Raw genomic sequence first — 26,618 nt, 5'->3', positions numbered from 1 at the left:
ATATCTATTAGTTCTTTTGTATTTAAGACACTGTAACTCGCTTGTTGACAAAATATACTAATGTTTTAATGTATTATGACGTCACTATCTGTGTGGCATCCTAGAGACTAAAACGTACCTCAATCTTTAAATCCGGAGTCATCTCTATACATTTTTATCACTTACTATTATTATTTAAATTACATTTAAATTACTAATAGTAAGAACAAAATTAAACTGATAAGAATCAATAATTAATTCAACAGATTACTGATATTATATTCAAAATTACTTTATTGTTACAGACCTAATTTTCACAAAATAGTAAGTCTGTCGTACAAAGTTATCAGTGTCTTATAGGGCTGTCATTTAACCATTCTTGTTTCTTATTATATTGGATTACCTTTAACCCANATCTTTAGGTGTTTTCTTAAAATTCGCCAAAGTCTTTCCAATTTGTTCTCGGATTTCTCCTTGCTGCAGTAGAAATGCTTCCATGGTTATGAAGTTGATGATAGGTTATGAAGTGTCAATTCACAAGTCACAGATGCGCGTAAATATTCTAAGTCCAATAATCCACTGAGACACGATTTTTCTAAGTTCACAAATATCGGAGAAATTTTACAAGTTCAAGTTCCATACATAATCGGACCGAAATATTCTAAGTCGAAGTTCCATATAAAACCGCACCAAATCTTTTCTAAGTTATTTCGGTCACTAATTTTTCTAAGTCTTTGACACTTCAAATTTTTCTAAGTTATTTCGATCACTGATTTTTCTAAGTCTTTGACACTTCAAATTTTTCTAGGTTTGAGACGCACTCTTTAACACAGTCACNACTTTTACGTTGCGGCAATCACTAAAATTCGCTAAAATGACACTAATGACGTTTAAAAAGTGGCACGCTCGGCTTCATACAATTTTTGACACATGCTGCATCTATCCATATCTGTGTTGCAAACAATACGATTTTTTAATAAACTTAAACGTCAATTTTTTTTTTAATTAAATACATACACCGGATTCTGACTTGGATTTACGTACATTGGCCATCAAATATGTGATCAAATAGTGCTGCCAATAACAAGCAATCAATGTATGATCTATCCTGATCAATCCAAATTATGCAATCAATAATAATTTGATAAGGACCCATCAGTGGTGGCGAAAATAAATTGGAACTAATAACTCAATAATTGATAGATTTTTGCCACATTGGATTCAATATTGAGTTATTAGTTCCGATTTTTTCCAGTGGACCTGCAGGTCATTTTGTTTGTGGTTTGATAACGTTTGTTAAGATAAAGACGCCCCCTCTACTTATGGCCTCTACGCACTTTTTTTAATGGCTCGCGCGGAAGATTTGGCTGTGTGAGGTCATTCTAAAGCCTAAAATACAGCTTAAAAAATGTATAACCTCACTTCACTTTTTTGACATTAATGACAGATTCTGTTAGCAAGTGAGTGAACTTGGTGCTGCAGATTTACGTAACAGGCAAATATTGCCCATACATCGCAATTCCTGTAAGTTTTACACTTCAAAATGTTGAGAGGCATTGGTAAAAAGCATATGGAGATGGCTGCTTCATTCATGACATCTGCTGGAGGGTTTGGAGGAGCGGCGTTCGTCACACTCCTGTACTTTACAGACTGGAAAGTGTTCGTGGCCAACATCCCCTTCTACAATGGCAAGTTCAAAGGACTCGAAGAAGAAAAGTGAACTAAACTACCTAGCCTTTTTAATTTATGAGCTCTGTAAATTATAATTTACCTACATTAGCTGTAAGTAATATGATAGTGATCAGTTTCAACGTAATAAATATTTGAACACATTTTAGACAACTTATTTTCTTTCCTCACTTTCATTGTAAGTTTTCCTTTTTACTATACGAATTAGATCTAGCTAGACAGGTGTCTTAAGTGCTAGATTTGGATTTGTTGGTTGGTTAAATCCATGGACATGGATCTTGGTTAAATCCTTAGCTAATTTCATAGGTAAGGACCTAATAGTAAACACCTACCAATGGGTGTTGTCTGGTACCCGAAGTAGATGCTTTGTGAATTTGGGACTAAAGAAAAGGTGCTTTGTAAAATACTAAAAGTAGACAGTGACTTCTTTTTCAAGATTTTGAAATATTTTCAATGAACGGTCAAGAATTTGATGCACAGATTTTGATGATCGACCACGTTAAAAGGATGCTAGGTTAGGTTAGGGTTACCAGATGAAAAAATAAAAAAACAAGCCACGAGCGGGCAACTGCAACAATCGTGTGAAAACCTGTTGTTTTCACGAAAGATGTTGTGAATTGTGAGGCGTGTGCACAACATTGGATGTAAGCCCGGCCGGACAATCTTCAATAACCAGGACTTGCAAGTGTAAGCGTCGACGGGCAGTGTTAGCCAAGTAAGTCCCTCCCAAAACTGCCTACCTGAAGTGGCCCAGTCACGTAGAAACTCCCCCAGGTCCAACTTTCTAATTGCCACTAGTTTGTAAAGGTGGCGTCGATAGATGTCGCCACAACACAACTTCTGTGTTTACATACTTAATTTCAAAATGTGTATAATTAATTAAGATGATACTATAATAGGATTTATAATAAAAGGGAGAAGGAATGGAAACAAGTTTTAAATATATCATAATATTTTATTACAGTACATAACTACTGTGACTGAGATTAAAAAAGTGCAAATAATTAATTTGTTTATCTAAACAAGTAGGTACTTCCTAATTTACTATTAATGTAAGATTTGCTGATAAAAAATATTTCCTATTTCATCATATTAACTAATACAATCAATAGAGTAACAAGTCAAGCATTTTAAAAATAATTCATTTTGCCATTTTATGCTAATAATTAAAAAGAGCAGATTTGTTTTGCTTCTTCTATTCAAGAGGCTATGCTATGGTTAGCATAGCGTCTCTTCATTACAAACTGCTGTTTACAAATTTTATTAAAAATCCATAGGCTCATTCAAATTCAAAATGTATTTTTATGAAATAAGATAAATAATTTGATTTTAAAATAAATATTTTAGTTGAACTTGTAGTAAGTACCTACAAAAAAACAATTTTAAAAACAAACTACTTAAATTCTAATGAGTGGCTTGCACTCCAAAAATATTAAAACTGTCTTTCTCACACACACCAATTCAAATAGGCGACACATCCGAGCATTCCAAACTACTCTGTACTATGCTACATACAAGTAGGCATTTTGTAGGTTTCTTATCATTCTACTAAACTAGTAATATCAAACATTCATAAGCTTAAGTTTTGTCGTAATACCTAGTAAGTATTAAGTACATAACTACTTATACTGAATTAGGTTACACTGTACATACAGCAACAACAATATCCGCTTTGTAAAGTTATGTAATGTAGTTTTTGACATCTATGGCCGCGTCCTCCACAAGGGCCTACGCTAGAACTTGCGCGGGAGCCCGCCTCCCGCCTTGTGGAAACCCGTCGTCACACGCATGTAAGACCTACTTCTCATACTACATTATATTATTCATTTGTTCACTTCGCAATGTTACAGAAGTTCCAACAATAAATGGTAGTACAAGATGTTCAAAAATGTTGTTCAATACTCACGCAAGTGCGGGCGCCCGTGTGAGTTTTAACGTAGATAATAATATGCCCTAGTATAAATGGGAAACAAGTAAGATAGACAGGACTGCCAGCTTGAGAACGGAACTTAGTTATACCTACTTACATTTATTGCTACTCGTATAGTGGACCCCGCAACGACAATATCGAAAAGATACACAGCAACTAGATTGTAAGTACTTGTAACACATGAGTAAAGAAACTTAATGTGGTTGCAATGAAAAGGGTTAAATATTACATAAAATAAATACGTTACGTAAGTTAGAGGCTCTAACAATTAATTAAAATACGTCTGTGAATAACCAGGTATGTTGTGAAGTTCATTATTTCTCTGCGATTAACTTCTTTTTAATCGTCTTATATTAATTTTTAGTTATTAAGTAGGTACATTAGATACATTGTATAATTTCCATTCAGTGGTTGGTGTCTTGTCGTTTGCGTAGGTATTACTTCTTAGTAATGGCACAGGTAATAGTAATATCAGTAATACTACTAAATTTTTTTTTCTTGAATGTTGTATAACATTCAAATGCAAACAGCCAAACGCCGAATTTTAAACTTTCGCGTTGCATAATTGAATTACTTTAAACAAGTTTTAACGCGATACTCGGATAGACATTGAAATCAAAGAGTAAGTAGGTACTTAGTTTATACCGACCTCGATAAATAATGTAAAGTAAAATTAAAGTGGTAAGTTACGTGTAAACTACCTATCAAATCAAAGGAAACGAATACAAGATCCTTCATTCAGGGACGAGTCTCACGAGTAGTATTAAATTTATTCAGAAAAACCGACAGCGTTGTGATATTGACAAACTAGAATCTTGCAAAATAATTTTAAAAGCCAAAAAGGACGGGCACGTCTCGCTGACGGTTAAGAATTAGGCCACACAAGAGTGAATCACTCGGGGTTCACCTAATAGGCGACGATCGCGAGGTGTCGTATGATCGTTTTCCATCAAATTCTCTAACGATTAGGTATATCTACTCCCCGCATTCAACGCCGGCCGGCTCTCGGACGAACTGCGCGCCCTCGCGGGTTCAAAGGACGACGATCGTCGCATTCGCGAGCTCGGGTTCGGGCACCGCCGAATGCGGTCGGCTCGCGGCGGCTCGGGGCCTAGAAGCGCAGCTCGGCGTCGCCGCTGCCTGGCGCGTCCTCGTCGTCGGCGGGCGCGCCCTCGGGCGGCGCGGCGGGCGCGGGCGGGCGCGGCGGGCGCGCGCGGGGCCCGCAGCCAGGGCCGCGCAGGGCCGCGCCGCGCGCCGCAGGCAGCCGCACCACGCCGCGCGCGACACCCCGCCCGCGTCCGCGCCGTCCGCGCCGCCGCACGACGACAGGAACGGCCGCAGGCAGCGCTCGCGCTCGTCGTGCCCTGAACATGAACGCCGACCGATGAGTGATTTTTTACTCGACGAGCGTTGTCGAGTGTCGCGATTCCGTATTTTGCGCGTGACGCGCTGCCAAAAATACTCACTCAGAGAATAGAGATTTGTCGCCGAAAGAACTCCGTCGCCGTCCGTGTCTAGGTGCGCGAACATCCAACGCACTTCGGGTTTGCAGTCGTTCGGGAACCCTACTCACAAAAAACATTAATCGCTCACAAGCTCATACGTTTTTTATGGTTTTCTAATTGTATAGTTATACCTATTTCTACATTTTAAGCGACGAAATATAAACAACGTTACCGTCTTCCGGACCCGCCGTGGCACCGGCCTCCTCCATCAGCACCGAAAACCAATCCAGCAGTCTGTTGGCCATCTTATCCAACGCGCAGCCTTCCGAGCCTGTGTAACACGCGCCACATTAGTTCCTCGTCAGCGCGACAGGCGCCCCGCCGAGCCCGAACCGCAGCCCCAAACTCACCCTGGCGGCGCTGCGCCGGCCGCTCGGGCAGCACCTCGTTGTGCTCCGGATCCTGTTTGCGGCGGCGCCACTCCTGCTGACAAATCGTACAACTATAATACACATCATCTTAACTCAAAATCAATCAGTGTCATTTTCTCTCCTTTCCCCCCGCAGTGTGAATATCAGTTATGTCGTTGATTATCTGGACATGAAAACCTTATAAATGTCATTTAATAAGTTAACGTTCACTACACACAAAATATTGTTCATTTGCGTAAATCTTTTTGTAACTTTGAAAACAGTTTTGTGCAAAAAATATTATAATTATGTAAATAGTTTCTTCCATAAAATCTAGATACTGACATCTTCATACTCGTCGAAGTTGCGCCTGGAGGCGCGCTGGCGGCCGCGCTGGCGTCGCAGGCCGCGCGGCGGCGCGTGCGTGCCGCGGTGGGGCTCGCGGCCGGGCCCTGCGGACAACGAGCGGGCGTCAGCGACGTCCGGCAGCCTGCGCTCCGTCCCTCCGAGCGAGCGGTCGCGCTCACCCTTGCGCCAGTCGCGCTCGCGCTCCGGCTCGCGGCAGGGGCAGAAGCCGCGGCAGGCGAGGCGCACGGGGCGCGCGGCGCGGCTCACGCAGTTGTGCAGGTCGAGGCGGCACAGCGACGAGTACGTGCGGTTGTCGGAGCCGCACAGGAACTCGGCGCGCGCGCGCACCGGGCAGCCCACGCACCTGAGGCGACAGAAACGTGCGCGTCAGTCTCGCAGGGAGCGGGCCCGGGCGGTGCGCTCGCGGGCTCGCTCGCATCGTACCGGTCGGGCGCGTCGGCGTCGGGCTCGGGCGCGTCGGCGCCGGCGTCGTAGAACACGTCCTCGTCGTCCACGCGCGCCCAGCCGCCGCTCGTCTCCTCCGACGCGCTCACCGTCTGCGCCACTATCACGTCGCTGGAAAGGTCACGTCATACTCTTAGTAATTATCTATCTAATCTCTACTCTCTACTAAGTAGTAGTTCTGCGAACAGCGAATGAATAACTTATGATAATTAAAACTTTGTGAATTGTCAAAACTAAACAGAGTAATCGGATATCTAAACTCGTGATTATCATCTCAAACCAAAATGTGAAGCACTCAGATTCATATTTATCTGAAAGTTTTAGTAGCAGGTTTTGTAGTTTACATAGGCACACCTGCACCTAGTAAGATATCAACACTCACCCTTTGCGTAGTATCTCCTTCTTATTGGCACAGAATGCCGTGTAAGTATCTTTCAGAAGACAAATATCCCGACGCTTACACACCAGTGACTGGCACAACGTATCTGAAAAATAGACATAACCTATTAATATAAATCCTAAAGACTTCAGATGTGATGCCAGATAAATGACTTCGATCCTCGATGAATCCGATTCCTCACAAATGGCGTACCAAAAGAAAAAAGGAAACCTTAAGAATTTTACTTCAGAATCATTCTGACTGTAGATGTTACGGTTAATGTGATAAATTTATTATTGTGAAAATTATTAATAAAAACCGGTTATTATGAATAACTAGCTGTCCCGGCGAACTTTGTTCCGCCTTAATGGCAATAAATAAGCAGACTTTTTTTTAATTTCGAACGGGATAAAAAGTATCCTATGTCCTTCTCCTGGCTCTAAATTACCTCCCTGACAATTTTCAGCTAAATCGGTTCAGCCGTTCTTGAGTTATAAGCGAAGTAACTAACACGACTTTCTTTTATATATATAGATATAGATTACCGACAGTCGCGGTAAAAGTAATAAATTAATCACATTTGTACGAAGTACAGTGCATTCAACTCGCCCGTAAGCGCGCGGTCAGCATTTACCAATCTGACCCAATTTTAACCTTTTCATTATTTTAATATCTTTAAGTTAGTTCACGTTCGGTTACCATCGCCGCGTGTACTCAGCATACCATTTAACCATTTTTAACCATTTTACGAATATACCAAGTTTAACCAATTTTGACGTGTTATATTATTTCATACTTATTAATTTGTTGGACTTACACCCGACAAATTTGGTCCTTCGAGCCTTCGGAAAGGTGGGACCTGCCGCGTTGTGAACTTTGTACGTGACGTGTCAGTGACTATCTTTCTGTGTAACCAGCCCTTTGGGGTACTTTACCATTTATCGAACCATTTGACTACGAACCAATCAGTGCAAACCAATTGTAACCATTTTGTGTGACCTGTGACCAATATTTGGATTCCCGGCCACCAACACCACTACTATCAACGACCAGTAAGCAGAACCACCAAGTAAGATCTTTCCATTTTTATACTAATCAACCACTGCACCAACCAACTACCAAAATGTCTTCTATCGCCGATCTTATTGCCGCACAAAAGGAGATTATGGAGAATATGAACAAGCTTTACATGAATTTCAAAAAAGAAGGGAAAGAAAGGAAAACCTCTGATAGCATTAAACGTCGTTTGCAGTCGTTAGAAGCTTTCTGGAGAGAATTTTCGCAAAACCATGAAAAATTAGTCAATATTTGTGATGAAACTGAAGACGATATGTATTTTGAGGATGATTCCTATTTCAAAACCAAGAAATTTTATGACGATGTTAGAGTCCATTTACTCAAAAGTTATGATGAAGTAACCAATCGGTCCCAATCCCCTTCGGGTCCGAAAACCAGTGAAACTCAAAAACCATCAACACCTACCGCACATTATCAACCAAACACAAATACCAAGATGGTTAAAATGCCACAAAAGTGATAATATAGAGTTACACGGTTTTTGTGACGCTTCAACCAAGGCGTACGCCGCTGTGATTTTCTGCAAGACTCCCTCCTCCGTGACCCTTGTAGCCGCCAAGGCTCGCCTCGTGCCTATAAAGAAAGATGTGACGTTACCAAGATTAGAGTTATGTGCTGCTCAATTAATGACAAACTTGATGAAAACTGTTCAAACATGTCTATCAGAACTCAACGTTAAAACCTTTGGATGGTCGGATTCTACGGCGGTGTTAGGGTGGATTAATGGCGACCCAAGCCGTTGGAAACCGTTCGTGGCCAACCGAGTAACTAAAATCACAGAAATATTACCAGCAGAACAATGGAATTACGTCAAATCCAATGAAAACCCCGCAGATTGTGCCAGCCGAGGCATTAAGGCCGCACAACTTATTGAACATCCAATTTGGTGGAGTGGACCTGAGTGGCTTTCAACATTTGATGAGAAATCTATAGAAAAGAAACCAAAATACACAACACAAGAAGAAACCAAAAAACAGCTTCAAGTCAACGTTATAACCAAACCATATGAAAATGACGTCATCGGTAACTTGATCACCGATAACAGCAATTACTCACGAGTGTGTCGTGTTCTCGCGTGGGTATTACGCGCATTTTCACGTGATCAAAACAAACCATCGTATTTAACCATTGGAGAGCTTCAGAAAGCGAATAATTTATTAGTGAAACATGTACAACAAACTGAATTTTTGGAAGAAATTACCAACATTAATAACAAAACCAAATTGAATCCGAAAAGTCGTTTATTACCATTAAATCCATATTTGGATACTGAAGGTGTGTTGCGAGTCGGTGGGAGAATTAACCATGCCAATATTAGTGAGGAAATGAAACACCCAATTATATTACCAAACAATAACCATCTAACTGATATCATCATTGACCACACGCATAAAATGACTTACCATGGAGGACCTCGGCTCACGTTAGCGTGGCTGAGAAGAAAATTCTGGATTATTGGGAGTAATAACGCCGTGAAAAAACGTCTACGTCAATGCATTACCTGCCGCCGAGCTAAATTTGAAAACAAAGATCAATTAATGGGAGACTTACCAGGTGCACGGACGAACCAAACACGACCTTTTTACCACACAGGGGTTGATTTTACCGGCTTTGTCGAAGTGAAATGCAACAAAGGTCGAGGCATAAAATGCAGCAAGGGATACATAGCAGTTTTCGTGTGCTTAGCCACCAAAGCAGTACACCTGGAACTGGTATCTGACCTTACTTCATCAGCATTTATAGCCGCCCTAAGAAGGATGACAGCACGACGAGGCGCCCCAAGACACATGTATAGTGATAATGGAACGAATTTTGTGGGAGCTAACAATACCATACAACAAGAATATTTCAACTTAAAACAAACCATGGATGATAACATTTACCAAAGTCTAGCAGAAATGCAAATAGAATGGCATTTTAATGCACCATCCTGGCCAAGTGCAGGAGGTATCTGGGAGGCTGCCGTCAAGAGCCTCAAATACCATCTACGTAGAGTACTTGGAGACCAAAAACTTACCTACGAAGAATTTTCTACTCTATTAACACAGTTAGAAGGCTGTTTAAACACACGACCATTATGTGCAATTTCAGAAGATCCAGATGATCTGGACTTCTTGACACCATCTCATTTCCTCAGCAGTGGACCAGTATTAACTCTAATCGAAANCGACGATAGGACAGAATCTCTAGCGTGCTTGAGATGCAATCAAGCTTTGAGCTTGGTTTCGTCGCATTGAAAGTCACCCAAACGATTTTAAACTTATTATCTCTTGCAGCAAACTCTCTTACTGCATCATAATAATACAGCTTAACTCCGCTCCATCCATTTAGTCGCTGAAATTTAAATCTTTAATTACACGGCCAAGTGAATACACCTCCTTAGAGACGCAAAAGCAATGTGTCTAAAAAGTTTTTCAATAAAAGCCTGGCAAAAGGTAAATAGGAGGTCGGCATTCAAACCAGGGGCAACCAGGGGTCGATGGAAGCAAGTAATTATTTCTATAAATGTGGAAACTTGGAGTTAACCCTTTGTAGGGAAGAAAGAACAAACAATTATTGATAAAGATTTTGACTAAAAAAAAGTAAATTTAAATCGGTTTAACTGTGTTCACGATGTATGAAGATAAACAGAATACGAATTTAAACAAACAATTTAAATAAAAATTAAAACTAAAAAGATAATACAACTTTTATTACAAGTAGATACTAGGAAAATTTCCCAAAATATAAAAAAAACTTTCATAAAAACATGGAACTGAACTCAGTGTTTTAGTATTTGCCGAGTTACACTCAAATAAATAGAAAAACTACTTAGTTAACACTGCAGTACACGCGCCCCTTTTTTTACACGAATACACGCGTGGCCTACTCTGGTAAGCCAATTTAAAATCACTGTAAATCAGTTTATAAGCAATTTATGAATAGAATTACTATGTAAATGATAAAAGTGTTTATTATAGTTATTTTATAATCAAAGTTTCTTTATGTAACTATTTGGCATCAAACATTATAAACAGATTTAAAAGTTGTAAATTTTTTGGCCCAAAATTGCACTCTGAGACCAATATTAACTCAATATATTTATGTAAAACGNTTTAATAGTATTTACGTGTAGTTTTTTGGCTATTTTCGGCACATGGTATTAAGCATCTTATAATATAAAGTTAATCTGCATTTGTGTTAAGTTTTACTCCAAATCTTCAGTACCTAGAGCGTCAGGCCCTAACTTTAAATGGCACTTGGGACTAAATTACTAGTTAGGGAATGATGTTTTTTATATAGTGATAATAACAAAACAACTACATTATGTGTATTAACTTATCTATAAATGTTAAGGTTAAAAATTTTATACTTTATTAGAAGTCATATAGGAGTAATGTAGTATGAAAAAATTGAAAATTATAATTTCTCCTAAAATAAAGCATAAAATGACTGGCCCTTTTAGACATAACATAATTAATTAGTAAACAATAATTTACACTAATAAAGTATTCAAAAGCATCTTAAAAAAGTTACGGACAAAATGACGTCGAAAATATACAGATTTTTATGGAATGACCCAAATAGAAGTAAATTATTATTTTCTATTTTCTAATTTTGAATGAAAAAATCNGGGCACTGCCGTGCCCCCAGATTGACAAAATCAAAACATGAAAGAGTCATACTCAAATGTAAGATTTTAAACTTTCAAGTTCCATTTCAGCTAAAATAGAAAGACACGGGTCTTAACGCGACATTTCGTTTGTGATCACGGCTACAGCATAGCAGTCGAAACGTCAAGCCGTGAGTAAATACATAATGTAACTCATTCATTGTCACGTTAAGACCGGTGTCATTCTATTACATTATACTGGAATGTATCTATTATTATTTACTAGTCAAGATTTTAATTAAAAAGTGTGATGTCTGTTCTATTTTCGTTACTTTCCCGACGATTAGCAGAGCAACTAAAGTTTCGCAAGTAAACTGCGAATGTTTAGGAGTTTTATTGTTTTACTGATTAGTTCGGTTAAGTTTCTATCCTTTTTCGTGATTGGATGAAGGTGTCGCTTGTAAACAAGTTTTGTAAACGTTGACAAAAGAGGAAATGTTCATGGTTTACGTTTTTAGTCTGTGACATTCTTAATCGCTGTTAATGGGTTAAGGCTGAGTGGCACCAGGTTTTGCCTTTGACCCTAACTTTGACGATAACCGGTGTTTTTTGTATGAAGATTGACAGATTTTTGACGTTTGTCAAAGTTAAAGTAAGATGGTAAAACCCAGCCCAAGTGTAGTATTTTGTGTGTGAGTTGTTATTGTAAAAACACGCAAACCCCTTTCACCAGGTTCTTAATGTTAACGAAGAAATATCAAACTTTGCGTAGCAATCCTATTTGGGTCATTCCACAAAAATATGTCAACTCTTAGTCCGCGCCACATTTCACAAGAAATGTTTGTTAATATTTTATTCCAAAATTGTTAAATAACAGCCCGCAATGGTGTTTTATTCATCACCCATTTATATTTTTTAAACTATTTTTCAAACATCTTAAATTCCTTTTAAATGACCCAAAACGTCATTCCCTAGGCATGTCCGTACTCCAAAAGTTTGTGTTTTGGAACCCATATTTATAAAAACATCAACTTGATCCTTTATTATAATTAACGAATATTCTATTCAAACCTATATTACACCAAATTCTATTAATATTTTGCGATTTCAATAAACAATAATTTGATTTTCTTTAGTTGAAAAAGAGTCCACAGCTTTTAGCGTCATTCCCTCGCCACGCACTGATTTTATAATTTTGCGCTTTAATGTGTATTTAGAGTGAATGACATTTAGTTGAGTTTAAAATACGATACGAAGTTATTCTCAAAACATACTGGCTTTGCGGCAGCCGTTTTTTGAATTAGTGAAAACGTGCCAGATGTTGCGAAAACATGTGTTGATACAGTCACTTCGTCAGTCCCTAGTTGAGTAGCTTTATTGATTACAATAGGAAATTGTATATAATTTAATAGTATTTAAGTGTGGTTTATCGGCTATTTTCGGCACATCGTATCAAGCATCTTATAATATAAAGTTAATCTGCATTTTTGTTAAATTTTACTTCAAAACGTCAGGCCCTAGCTTTAAACGGCGCTAGGGACTAAGTTACTAGTTAGGGAATAACGTTTTTTATATAGTATTATTAACACAACAACTACATTAAGTATATTAACTTATCTATAAGTGTTAAGGTTGTAAGTTTTATACTTTATTAAAAGTCACATAGGAGTAATGTAGTATGAAAAAACTTAAAATTATAATTTCTCCTAAAATAAAGCATAAAATGACTGGCCCTTTTAGACATAACATAATTAATACATAAACTATAATTTACACTAATAAAGTATTCAAAAGCATCTTAAAAAGTTTAGGACAAAATGACGTCGAAAATATACAGATTTTTATGGAATGACCCATTTACATAATTTCTCCCTCTTTTATCTTTTTTTATTAAAATAAAAGTACCTATATTCAGAACCAAATAATATATTTTTAAGGTGAATGTTTAAAAATATCTACGCAGCAGTCAAGTTTCCAGTATACTTTACGTATGTACAGTCGAGTTCATAAATATATTAGCTGTGCCAATGTTTTAAAATATTGTGATGTTTTAACGATTATAATATTTTATTTCAATATTAACTCAAACATCAATGAAATGTAATCATAATATAAACGGTACATAAATGTTTTGCGCTACAATATTTTGAAATACTTATTTGCACTGTCAATATTTTTATGAACTCGACTGTACCTATTTACTAGTAGCTATTTAATACTTAATTGTATTATCCCTCAATTTTATAGCTTAAATATTTAGGATGCTATTTCAGGCATTTACTAAAAACCGTTATTTTCGCCAAATTCAGACATGCTAATTTTTTGTAAAATAAAGGAGATTACAGATTACAGCCCATTAGCTTTACAAACCTACCAATAAGTACTTACACAAGTAATCTCGCGGAATACCTGCTAGTCGTAAATCATTTCGTTAAACATTACCATGTGTCATCAAACTCCATTATGGCCATTGGAGCATAGCAACTGGAGATAGACGTCTATACTCCATACCAAGAGAGACTGGAAATTTTATGAACATACATTCCCTTGCAGCTGTTTGTTCGCGATTGACTCAAAAATTATGTAACGGATTTTCATGAGAAAGGTGTCTGATTTGTCAAGGAGTAAAACTTCTGATGAACACACCTTACTGCGATCTGTGACTGATCGGAAATCACGCGGGTGAAGCTGCAAGAAAAAGCTAGTATTTTAATAAAATTCAACTTTCAATAGCCGTGTGCTTTAGCAGGCCAAATCGTCCATTTGCCTCTGGGAAGTTAAAGAAGAATGTAGTACTAGTGTAGTAAAATAATGGCCTGATGATAGGAATCATCCAAATACGTAGAGTAACAAAATACAGAAAAAGTGTTATACTAGTTTAAATATTAATAACTAGTACTAGTTTTAATATAAAACTAGTTTAAATATTAAATGTATCTTTCTTTCTTACTTTCTTTCTAGTTTAGCCGTATGTTGCACGCCAGTAAAGAAAAATTTACTCAAATCACAAGACGCATACACAGCTCGGTGTCAATGTTATTTAGATAGAAAGTATTTATTTGTCTCAAACTTATTCAACTTTATTTGTTGGCCAAATTTCCAGTCTCTCCAGGCGCGGACTACACGCCACATACTTGAAGGCTTACATTAATTCGTAACCATAATAATGGTTTGATGTTCACGAGAGTCAAGGGTGGAGCTGAGAGCGTTTTGCTGTTAACTGTGTTTTATTACTGACGACAGCACATCAACAGTTACACTTTGGTATCTTATGCAGTTGTAATAGAGGCGATATTGCAACAAAAATGTGAAGGTCATCAATCAGAAGCTGTCGTCGGAACCTAATTTAAACACTTTATTATTATTATTATTGGTTTTTGGGCCTTTATTTGCGCCAACTCGACCAGGTTTGATCTATTGTGGCAGCCCTTGTCTTTAAAGTTCACTGCTTAGTCCCGTTGAGTCTATAAATTTCCAGATTCTTTGGAGCGTGATATCTGCTATCTCATCCGGGTGCATGATGTGTCGCCCGAGATGGATACTTCTTTTGCTCATAAGCGGGAAGCATGAGCAAAGAACATGCATGGCCGTTTCTTCTTCTGTATGGCAGAATCTGCACAGAGTTTCCTCGGTCATGTTCATGTTCGATTTATGTTTGTTTAGTTTGCAGTGGCCGGTCAGTATTCTAGTCACTGCACAGGCTTTGTATCTTTTGAACTTTAGCAGTTCTTTAGTTACTTTAAATTTAAACACCAATTACGTAGTGTTTACCTGGTGGTGGGAAGTACCTGGATGCAGGCAGCGTAGGACCGGTCTTTGTGGAAATCCTTGGGGGATGCCTTTGTCCAGCAGTAGACGTTATTTGGCTGAAACGTAAGAACCTTGTTTTTTCAGTTTGTTTTCAGCCGCTCAGGCTGTTCTAGTTATTAATTAAGTTATTTATCAACTTACACCACCGTCAAACCTTATTCGCATAAACATTATGGCTTTCCATAACTAAATCTCTTTGTATCACGTGAGAGACACATTACGAATGAATTGTGTGGCGTTTCATATTTCATGGTATCTATTTACAAACCTTCATAGCACTGTAGAATCTTATTCAATGGTAACAAGTGTTATTTTGCAATAAAATGTGTAGTCTAATTTGCGATACACAAAAGTTAACACTTAAGTAGGTAGTTGTTAACACTTTTGTTACGTTTTCTAATAAGTCGTAACCGTATCAACTGGAGCCGGACAGTACCTATTCTTTGTATGAAACTTTGTACTGCAAATACTGCACCGGGTGTGCTATAAAAAAATAATAAAATTAAGATTTTTTTTCAGACAAAGCAGTCCATATTTTGTTATTTTGTTTATATTGCAGCAGCAATTAATTTTCCAAAAAATCAGAAAAAATATTACCTTTTATAAAAAAGGTAAGTTTTTTTCCCTCTTTAGTCCCTACCAGGAACCGGCAAAGCTACTCAACGCGCTAATACGATATCAGATCATTACGTATTTTAACAAATCTTGTAATAAAACCGGTTTCACACACACGCGATTATACGATCCCGCGGCGGATTATGCGAATATCCGTTAAAATGCATATTAGCTTAAACCAAAACAAACTTAATCACCGTTTGTTACTGACCATAATGATAGGGAGGTGAAAAGGTCGATTTTTTTATCGATTCTTTCTGTAAACTTTTAAACTCATAGCAGACTTATCAACTTGGAAAGGGATCAACACCGTATCGTCTTTCACAAGCCGCCATCGCCTTTGGCGCGCTGTCAATAAGGGCTATCGTTTTAGCGCTCACCAGTTAGCGCCACTGTAGAGTAAGGTCCTGTCACTTGCTAGTAGCGAAGACAGTGGCGCCAACTTGTGAGCGCTAAAGTAGTAGGAGGACTATCGCATTTGCACTCGTCAAGATGGCGCCACTGTAGAGTAAGGTCCTGTTAGGAGCTTTTGTTCACCGTTCGACCGAGAGGCGCTTGGTTAGTTAACTTAACCTGATGCACCAATCGCACCCTTTAAGGATTTGTCACTAGATGCGGTCTCCAGTCACATAAAAGTGTATACAGCCCACATAATGTATGTTTACTTTGACCTGACCGCAGACCGCATCCAGTGTGGAAAATCCTTTAAGGGTTTTTATATCGATAGGTATAACTAGCTATAGCGCGATAGGAAAGCTATAAGTTTGTTCGAGAGCAATTGCCCTAGTCAAAATAGATATTAAAAAAAAGCTTATTAGGTGTATTAAGATGTCGTTGACACAAAACAAGTTCTTCTAATTTATTTAGGTTAAAAAAATACGTAGGTAGGTGTATTTTGTACCTAGGTTATTATTAAATGAAATAGAATAAACGAGGTCGAATTAGAATTGGGACGACGAATTAGACGAATTATTTATTTAGTTCAATTTAAGTGGGTTTACGCAATGACGATGACAAACAAAATTCCTAGGAATTCTCTCAAGAACTTTTCGTAAGGTCTCAGTAAAGTGCCAAAACTTTAAACTCAAAGGAAGTGGATCATCTATCATTAATTGACTGAGGGTGGATTCGACCAAATAAGAGTAAATATTAATCTCAGTATAAATCGAAATTTTGACACAATATTTCCCACACTGAAACTGTCAATGTGCTACTTATACCAAGAGCTATTCTCGGATAAAAGTTTGGTCGAAGCGGGCCTAAGATAATTAATTTCCTATTTGAATTTCAAGTAGGTTTGTTTATTCTTAATTATAATATCAGAATTTATTTGATTCTGGTAAATGTGCAACCACACAAAGCCATAAAGAACTTTTTTTTAAAAGAGAATCACCGATGCTCTTTTGTCGACTTTTCCCAGCCCTTCGAACATGTGGTTTTCAAATTAATAACGGGGGCACGAAATTGTGTTTTCCAGTGCCATTCAATTCTAATATTGTCCGGTTATAATTATGAGGAGGGAGCAGTTAATTGGAGGGTCGTGGTGACGTAACGTTAAGCGGTTGCGGTTGCTAATTTTTGGAGTGACCTGCAGGTTTAATGGAGTTTACATGACGTGCTTTTTGTGCGATACTGTGTGTGGCTGTCTGTAGTAGTGTTTGATTAACGCTTCTTCTTCTACTTTGCTTAATATAACTGAATGTCAAAACTCTAGTGTCAAACAGAAACAACCATCATGAGCTCAATCTAACTGAGAGGTACTTTCTGTGGTACATAATTTCATTTTACATTATTTATTATTCACCTGAATTATTTATGCCTACAAAATCCTAGCCCAACAGGAAGTAAAACAAGTACCTAATGTTACATTATAGTTACTTATATCCTACTCTAGTCTAGAGTCGAGAGAAGCTAGCTTCTTAATTGGACTTTGTAGTCCAACCACCTTATTCATCATCATCATCATCAACAGCCCTTTACACTCCACTGCTGGACTATGAGCCTCCTCCACTATAGTGGAGGGTTTTGCCATAATCCCCACGCTTGGCAGGCAGATTGGAGATCGCAGTTTAAAAGATTGATGTTTTTCAGAGAGCGCTGCTGCCCGTTCTCTGTTTGATATGAGTAGTCCCTAAGTCGCCACCTTAGTAAATTTCATTAATTAACAATTATAGGTGTCAACGATTGAGAGGATAAAGTTTGTTATATTTTAATGGTAATCAATAATTATTATTCCTATTAAGTATGTTCTAATTTTTACGATCTGACTATACTCAGCATTAGGATAACCGCAACTGATTGGCGGGCCAGCGCTGGACCAGTTACGGCGTTAATTACACCAAAAATGGAATGTTATTACATACGCTAAATCATTTCTAGAAACGACAAATCTGGTGTACAGTCAGCAACAAGAGTGATGGCTCATGTCATACATGAGCCATCACTCTTGTTGCTGACTTGGTCCTTACAGTGTGTACAATTCTGAGCATAATTAAAATCAGCGTCGTGGCAAATATGTCACGACTAATGCTGAGTTGGGGATCTTATTGGCACACTTTACCTTTTGCATACTTGTAAAATTTGTGTATGCCAATAAATTAAATCTTAATCTAAATATTCATTGATATAATGTAATTGGGTATTTGACACCATTCGCCAATAATTCTAAACCACAACTTTTAAAAAAAAACACTTGTTTCTGGTCTTAAAAACTTAATTAATTTTTAATTACCTGTAAATTACGATTTTTGGTTGCATTATCATTGAAAAAAGTAGTTTCATTGAGTTGATAAAATTGTGACGTCACATGCTAGTATTGCCGTACAAAATCTATGGGAGTGTGTCGTTTTGACATTTTTAAAAAGTACGTCAATTGATTGGTGGTGTCAAATACCCTATTTCAGGGTAAAAGGGATGATTACGTCCAAGATGAAAGCGAGCCACCCTGAGTCTCAACCACAGAGGAACTGGCTATTCTAGCCAACTGCCAAAACACAAAAATGCTGTTAACATTGTTGTGATGGCGACAAACTTATGCAATTGAGTAGCAGCATATGGTGATCACAAGTATGCTAGGTTGAATGGACATTTGGACAAGCCTTACTACCCACCAGATTGAGCAGAAAAATTGTGCAATTTTTGTGCTCAATCTGGTAAGTAGAAGACGCCCGTAACATAACTATGAGGTCTCACAGTGCACGTGGACGCACAGGGTGACACACGAACTAATCACAGAGCTCTATTCAACGCTGTGCGTTGGATTTGCTGCTTCACTTAAGCAAGCATCGTTTGTGAATGCGGGCGTGAGACTGTGCCAAGTGGTCTTGTCACTAGACCATAAAGTTGTTTTTCATCCTGACTGTACTTGCAACGATTTTGTTACAGAAACGCATTTATATAATTAATTACCGTGTGAATTAACGTTAATTATATTGGGCTTTGTTCGGCCGAATGTATGCCAAATGGGCAATATGGTTTGCACAATACTAATTCATTTAAATTATAATTAAGTGGTTATTAAAATTATACTGAATACGCAGAACTGACGGCCGATGGGGCAGCAAGGTTCTAGAGTGGCGGCCACGTGCCAGAAAATGCAGCGTGGGACGTCGACGACGACGACCCACAAGGTGGACAGACGATATTATAAAGGTAGCAGGGCGGCATGCGATGTGGAAGTCATTGGGGGAGGCCTATGTTCAGTGGACGACCTATGGCTGAAACGGACGAATAAATGGGTTTTAATAAATAGCAAATCCTTAAAAATATAATTTTAACGAGTAATAGGTACGAGTAATTATTCATAAATTAAAAATGCTGTATGAAAGCCAAGTTACTGAACATAAACCGACATACATTTTATTATTTTTGCGATGATGATTAAACTATGTGACTGGAATGATGATGATGACAATATAAATGTTACAAAATAAAATTCAATTTCAAAAAGTAGAGCAATCGCAACAAACGTTTCCCATCGCCGAAATTCTAAAGCATTCGAATGTATGTCGAACATTTGCGCGTCAGCAGTTGTTTTCCATAATATAATAGTAAATCGCGTTTATGCCTGCCCTTCTGTCTGTACGTAACGAAATAACAGTTTATGTGGATTGGCTCCGCTCCAGGCTCGCTTTGTCCAAGACAACTACTTGTTACGGGTTTGGTGCAAGTGATACGAGAATGACGTTTCAAGTTGTAAGTTAAAACAGAGCTGCCTTAGCGAAGACACCTAACGCCATCTTAACAAAGCCCGAATGTTATGGCTGCTGCTGTATGTATATTTTGTTCCTTTTTACGCAAAAACTACTGTACACCTAGGATGTGCCCCAGGAGACTGACTTTTTATCGAAGCATTATATCAATACTAGCTTTCCGCCCGCGGCTTCGCCCGCGTGGAATTTTGTCTGTCACAGAAAAACTTTATCGCGCGCGTCCCTGTTTCAAAAACCGAGATAAAAACTATCCTATGTTCTTTCCCGGGACTCAAACTATCTCTATGCCAAATTTCATCAAAATCGGTTGCGAGGTTTAAGCGGGAAAGCGTAGACAGACAGACAGACAGACAGACAGACAGACAGACAGACAGACAGAGTTACTTTCGCATTTATAATATTAGTTGGGATGCACGGTAAACCCATAAGTTATTGTCATTTAAAATCGTCAATAAGAATTTTTCATGGCGTGCATCCTAGATCTTGATGCAAGATAGAGCATCAAGATCCTTTCAGCCGCGTTAGGATAAGTTTAAGATAGTGTTTATCATGCTTATTTTAAGGGAGATCCCACGAACGATAAAGTCCTTTTGTGACAAACTAAAATTCATGCAGGTGAAGCAACGGGTTAAAGCTAGTTTACTAATAGGTAATTTAAAAACCCCGTTATATGTATAAAACTCAACTTATGAGTACCTACATGAAATAAGTAATGAAGCTAAACAGTTAAATGAGAAACAGGGGTCGTTCCGCTACATCTTCTAACTTAAAAGTTTCTCAGAAATTCACGAAGCTCTAATTTGAGAGGTTCTGTGTGTATGGAATTTTTTTCAGTGTCTATTATGCTTGCGAACTCAGTTGTTATTCTCCGTTAAGCGGGCGAAAGAGGTTTAGGTTTTGCTATTTCTTTTTTAAATCCACTGCGCACTTAGCTGTTTAATTTTCTATCCATAGACAATTGTGGTTGCTTCTTTTGGAGTGGAACTGGCCAGTGTTTGTGTTTTCGGACGGGTTTCGATGTTTGTGTCTATGGTTTCGATTGTGTATTGTGTTGTCTTTGTAAATAAGAGAGTGTTGACTTTGAAGGAGCGCAAACCTTGTGTTTGGGATTGTAACTGCTGTAGGTATTGTACACCAGTGTTGACCTATTCATCTTGTATCTTGAGCAAAAATGTAGATATCTCAATTATTCGTATAACTCTCACGTCTTTTCCTGACTCCATCTAACCTTTTCGTTTCTTAAAACTATCGACATTAACACTAGAGTACACGCGTGGCCTACTAGAGTAGACCAGGGTAACATTTTACGCTATAATTTTTTAACAACTTGCGCTAGAGAGCTGGCATTCCAGGAAAGCCTCGTTGACTAAATTGTCAATAAGCCAGTAAAGCTTGGGTTGCTAGGCGTCTACGCACTTTTCTAAAATTGGCCGTCAAAACTGCGGGTCTACTCAAAAGCCCGAAATCACTCACGAAAAAAAATATGGAAGACTTGCAAAAAATGGATTTACCCCATGTACCAGGCAGTAGAAAGTCTTGAATACTATGACAGATAAAAAACAAATCATATTTTTTCAGTAATTTATTTTTTGCTAACATGGATCTCAGAGTGCAATTTTGGTCCAAAAAATTTACAACTTTTTAATCTGCTTATAATGTTTTATCCTAAATAGTTATACAAAGAAACTTTGATTTATAAAAGAACTATAATAAACACTTTTATCATTTACATAGTAATTTTATTCATAAATTGTTTACAAACTTATTTACAGTGATTTTAAATTGGCTTACCAGAGTAGGCCGCGCGTGTATTGGTGTAAAAAAAGGGGCGCGTGTACTGCAGTGTTAAACTAAACACTCAGCATCTTAGAAAAAATATTTTTGCTACGAAATTGCTAAACCTGAGTCTTAGTTTAATCGTAGCTATATCAATAACCGGTGTTTTTTGTATCGAGTTTTACAGATTTTGACGTTTATTATAGCTAAAGTAAGATGGTGCAACCCAGCCTAAAAGTCTAATAAATATATTATTATATTTCTGTTGTTTGTCAATCCCTTTCAACTACGCGGTGAACCCGCTCCTAAAAAACAATCTTATAGGTTTAGTAATAGGTAAAAAGTTACGGACCGACGACATCGTAAAGGTAGCAGGGAAGCGCAGGACGCAGGCCGCTACCAATCGATCAACATGGAAAGTATTGGGGGAGGCCTATGTTCAGCAGTGGACGTCTTGGCTGAAATGATGATGATGATGATGAAAAAGTTACGTAGATAAACGCTAGTACCCAATAGACTAATACTGTTGTAGATTATGTCAGCAGAATTTGCAACTAAAGGTATTTTTCTTTCAATTTGATTAACCACATACAATCTAGCTTTACGCGAAGACCCTTTTTGTCTGTATTTCCCACCTGACCTCCCCTTAATTTGTCGCAAGGCACCCGTAACAGAATGGTTAATTTTGGTTTTCCCCCCTTGTCCTTGTTGTGGGAAATAAAAAGGGTAAAATACACGTTGCGTTATTTCTCACGTTTAAAAGGCGGGCGTTTAATTGCCGCCTGACTAATAGTTGTGGTACGGCGGGTTTTGCACGCTGAGGGTTTGTTTAGATGCAGGCGTTAGTAGAGTTTATGGCTTTGGGATAAGGTGTATATTGCGAGTGAAGTCTTAACTGCATCTTGGTCAAATGTACTGTAGTTTCTTCCTTGTCGAATTGTAACAGACCTTAAGTAGTAGGCAATCAAAAGCACCAAAAACATCTTAAACATAAGAATATAGCTAGGGGCTAGGGCTTAAGGCTGATTTACACGTATTAAGTTGTTAAGTAGGGAAATGTTTAACTTAATTTTAAGTGATTAAATTAATTTACATGCAGTAAACAAATACAACAATTTTGTTTGCAACTAAATTTTAACTTGGATCTTGCTACTAAATTCTGTGTTTCCATTGTAATTATTCACTTAAAATTAAGTCAAATTTTAGTTACGTTAAGATCAGCCACTGGCAAACGGAAGTCGTGAATACGAGTCCTACCAAAAGCATTCGCTTTTTTCAAACGAATGTTAAAGCTCTTTTTCAAAATATTTTCAGCACAAACTACTCTACAATATTAATATTGACAGCAGTTATTTTTTATTTTCAAACAGAAGTCGAATTTTAATAATGCATAGTTTTCGGTTTAACATTCTAAACCTCTGTTTTTTCCGGAATAAAATGCCTACTGGACAATCGAATATGGCATGAATTGGCATGTGCTCTATTTTGTGCTCCATTTCATTCAATGTTTTTCAATTGTCGAACCGTAAAGCAGATTTAAACATCTATTTTGAAAATAGATGGCACTTTTCGTTTAACGAATACTTAGGTACTTCTAAGTTAATTTTAATAGGTGTTGAATTTAAACTCGTACATCGTAAAGGTAGCAGGGAAGCGCTGGACGCAGGCCGCTACCAATCGATCAACATGGAAAGCATTGGGGGAGGCCTATGTTCAGCAGTGGACGTCCTATGGTTGAAATGATGATGATGAATTTAAACTCTATCATCATTTTGAGCCACAGGACGTCCACTGATGAACATGGGTCTCCCCAATGATATCCCGATTGACCGGTTGGATGCGGCCTGCATCTAGCGCCTTCCTACAACTTTTATAATAGGTCATCTGTCCACCTTACGGGTGGACGATTAACGCCGTTCCTACCATAACTCTATGTCCTAATTTATATCACATCCCTTCTCATTACTTTCTTCTTCCTATCATTTTCGAGTGTTCATAAACAAATGAAGAAAGAAAAACGAGGTTTGATTTTTTTTTATAAAACGTACCTAATTTATTGCTAGATAAGGTTACCGGTAACCTTATTTACCGACAGATCTAGCACACTTACCGATGCCTACATTTGTAAAAAAAACCTTCCAGTTCAAAGCCACAAATCTGCTAAGCAAGCAGGACGTGACTAGAAATCTATATTCCACAAATGCACTCAAAGTTGACAGCAAACATGGTTATGGCCGCGCTACACTACAGGCTGGGAGCGAAAAAGTGGTAGAGAAATTAGTCAATTAGAAAATAATATTACGTCTAATGATTTTGGTTTAATATTATAATAATATTAACAAGGAAACAATTAATGTTCCGCTGGATATTTTTTCGTTAGACATACATAGAGTGTAATAAATGTGATTATGGAAAAAAATTAAGACAACGCAACGTGGTACAAGGTACAAGATTCGTCCTTTGAAGTTCCTAAAAAATACTAAGAAAAATTGAAGCAATGTGTACCTACGTACACGCAATGCTTTGACTAATTAAAATCGGTTTAATTGAGGATTATAATTAGCACGACTGGAGAAACCTTTCAAAGTCGCGGGAAGCACCTTGATGCGGGTATTTGTCCAGCAGTGAATGGCATTAATATTTTCTTTTTGCAAATAAGAGCGCTTTTGCACTAAATAAAATAGCCATCCTGTTTCAGTCTGCAGATGGCCTCGTAAAGTTTATCGCACGCCATCTGGCCCATANACCGCATCTTCGCTTGCAGTGTGACTCCGCCTTTCTATTACGTTGACTATTGTATTCTCCGCGTGTTTCGTGATTGTTTTGATTTCGCTTATAAATTCAAATGAACTGAACGTGTGGAAACATAACCAGAGGTTTTTGGGTCAAACAGGTAGACATCGGAAATCTGTATTGGAATAAACACAACATAATATGAATGGAAAATACATTTATTACAGTTTCTTTACTAGGTGGACCGACGATCTGGTAAAGGTCGCGGGAAGAGCCTGGATGCGGGCAGCGCAGGACCGTTCACTATGGAAAACCTTGGGGGAGGCCTTTGTCCAGCAGTGGGCGTCATTTGGCTGAAACGAATAAATGACATAATATTTGTAATTAATTTAATCATGTAGAAATTATTTAATTTTTTGTACGCTGACTAATAATTAATACAGCAAATTTTGGCGCTCTACTGATACAAATTTTAAGACCATTATGTTTACCCAAAATTGTGCAAAATAATATTTGAATTTGAATTTGGAAATACAAGGGCAATAATAACTAGTTTTAGGATCTGGGAACTCTGTGGTGTTTCAACTCACCCGTTTCAAAACACCTTGGTCTCGATTGCTGTTAATTTTGTTTTATAGGTTTAACTAAATCACATACTTACATTATGTTTATAGTCCACTCGCTTAGCTACCTGCGAGAAAATTAAAATTTTATATTTTTAATTAAAATACTTTATCTCTATTTTATAAGATATCATAACATTCATTTTATAGTATTTTTATATTGCTATAAGAGCTAAGTTAAGTAAATTAATCAACCTACTTGTTTAAACTTAACTTTTTTGGTTTGTTTGTTATTAATAGTGAACATAAACATTTTTACGATCCAACTATTTTCCCTTGACTTTGCCCGCGTGTATTTCGGTCTATCATTGAATAACTATATCAAAAACTATCTGTAATCTCTCTACAAATAAGAGAGAGGCCAATAAACGATTGTTGTAGATAGAGTAGTACCGCATCTTCGGTAAAACCACCTTTAGACCTAGGAGTCTCGGTTTCGATTCCCAGAGGGGGCAAATTTTCTGCTCAGTTTGGTCAGTGACAAGACTTATGCTACATCGGTTTAGCTTACTTCCATTTTACTTACGAGTAGGTCTGTTACCATAACATCAATATTAACAGCATTGTTGTGTTCCGGCAGTTAGAGGTCGATTCCCAGTGGGGGCAGATTTTTCTGTTCGGTTTGGTTGGTGGTAGGGCTTATTCTAAGTCCGCCTGGCTAGCTACTACCATCTTACCTAAGTCTGGCGCCATAACAACAATGTTAACAGCATAATTGTGTTCCGGCAGTTAAAGGTAAGATAGCCAGTTCCTCCGTGGTTGAGGATACCGGGAGAAGCTCGCTTCTACCTTAGGCCTGATCGTCACTTACCATCAGGTGAGATACAGGCCAAGAGAGAGTCGTTGTGGATAAAAAAAATGTGCTAAAGTATTCCGGGTGAAGCTCCATCTTCGATGATCATCATTTTGCATCAGATGAGATGCAGACCAAGAGTTTCCTCGTTGTGGATATAAAAGAAAATTTCCTTCCTGACATCAAGGTTCTTACTTGTTACAAGCAAGATAACGATAGAAAAAGACTGTTACCAAGCACACCGTTACATTTTTAGCAACAAAATTAAAGCATGTTCGAAAATGTTCGCAGCGGATAAACGTCGATCCACGTAAGCTGAAGTAAGCTGTAGAGCAAATACAACAGCCAGGCCGTGTGGTATGAAAAACTGGTCTTGTGTTTACTCATTAAAATCAACAATGTGTTTGTTCGAAATAACAAAAGAGATAAAATAATCTTAAAATCATATCAAATTAGGACCCCACTACTAGGTGGACCGACAATCTGGTGAAGGTTACAGGAAGTACCTGGATGCGGGCAGCGCAGGACCCGGTCGTTATGGAATTCCTTGGGGGAGGTCTTTGTCCAGCAGATAAGTCAAATCGCTCTAAGAATTTCGATTTTTTTTTTACTTTTTAATGCATAACAAGGCAGGTATTTGACCACAAAGGATGGTACATATCTGCCCTGTAAGTACCTATTCACTCTCGCCTTGAAAAGGCCCGGATTATAGTCTTCGGGAAAGAGCAGTTACGTAGGCAACG

The 26,618-nt window shown here is 38.0% G+C and overlaps 3 protein-coding genes across 3 annotated transcripts; 2 read left to right on the top strand and 1 right to left on the bottom strand.

Annotated features, from left to right (window-relative positions):
* Positions 1-1,407: 1,407 nt before the first annotated feature.
* Positions 1,408-1,811, top strand: Uqcr11 (ubiquinol-cytochrome c reductase, complex III subunit XI). The gene has a single exon (XM_028303976.1). It carries the CDS (start codon positions 1,523-1,525, stop codon positions 1,697-1,699), a length of 177 nt encoding a protein of 58 aa, XP_028159777.1. The 5' UTR covers positions 1,408-1,522; the 3' UTR covers positions 1,700-1,811.
* Positions 1,812-4,630: 2,819 nt separating this feature from the next.
* On the bottom strand, positions 4,631-7,379 carry Cow (Proteoglycan Cow). Its single transcript, XM_028303949.1, has 8 exons — positions 7,345-7,379; positions 6,649-6,906; positions 6,246-6,377; positions 5,799-6,165; positions 5,454-5,526; positions 5,276-5,374; positions 5,065-5,163; positions 4,631-4,962 (listed from the first exon to the last, which is right to left on the bottom strand). The coding sequence occupies exons 1-8, from the start codon at positions 7,377-7,379 to the stop codon at positions 4,631-4,633; spliced, it is 1,395 nt and encodes a 464-aa protein (XP_028159750.1).
* A 389-nt stretch (positions 7,380-7,768) lies between these two features.
* LOC114352379 (uncharacterized) lies at positions 7,769-9,959 on the top strand. Its single transcript, XM_028303969.1, has 2 exons — positions 7,769-7,977; positions 8,159-9,959. Exons 1-2 carry the CDS (start codon positions 7,769-7,771, stop codon positions 9,957-9,959), a joined length of 2,010 nt encoding a protein of 669 aa, XP_028159770.1.
* Positions 9,960-26,618: the final 16,659 nt, after the last annotated feature.

The sequence above is a fragment of the Ostrinia furnacalis genome, unplaced genomic scaffold (genome assembly GCF_004193835.3).
Source record: "Ostrinia furnacalis isolate ACB-3 unplaced genomic scaffold, ASM419383v2 OfSCF1345, whole genome shotgun sequence".
Classification (NCBI taxonomy): Eukaryota; Metazoa; Arthropoda; class Insecta; order Lepidoptera; family Crambidae; genus Ostrinia; species Ostrinia furnacalis.
This window is presented reverse-complemented; position numbering and strand designations above follow the sequence as displayed.

What these genes read in the sequence shown, in the direction of transcription:
- Uqcr11 (XM_028303976.1), top strand. Translation starts at nt 1,523, where the DNA reads ATGTTGAGAGGCATTGGTAAAAAGCATATGGAGATGGCTGCTTCATTC.
- Cow (XM_028303949.1), bottom strand. Translation starts at nt 7,379, where the DNA reads ATGGTTAAATGGTATGCTGAGTACACGCGGCGATG. An exon ending in AAGGAGATACTACGCAAAGG is followed by an intron (nt 6,378 to 6,648) that starts GTGAGTGTTGAT and finishes TGACCTTTCCAG; the next exon opens with CGACGTGATAGTGGCGCAGA. An exon ending in GACGCCGACGCGCCCGACCG is followed by an intron (nt 6,166 to 6,245) that starts GTACGATGCGAG and finishes CTGTCGCCTCAG; the next exon opens with GTGCGTGGGCTGCCCGGTGC.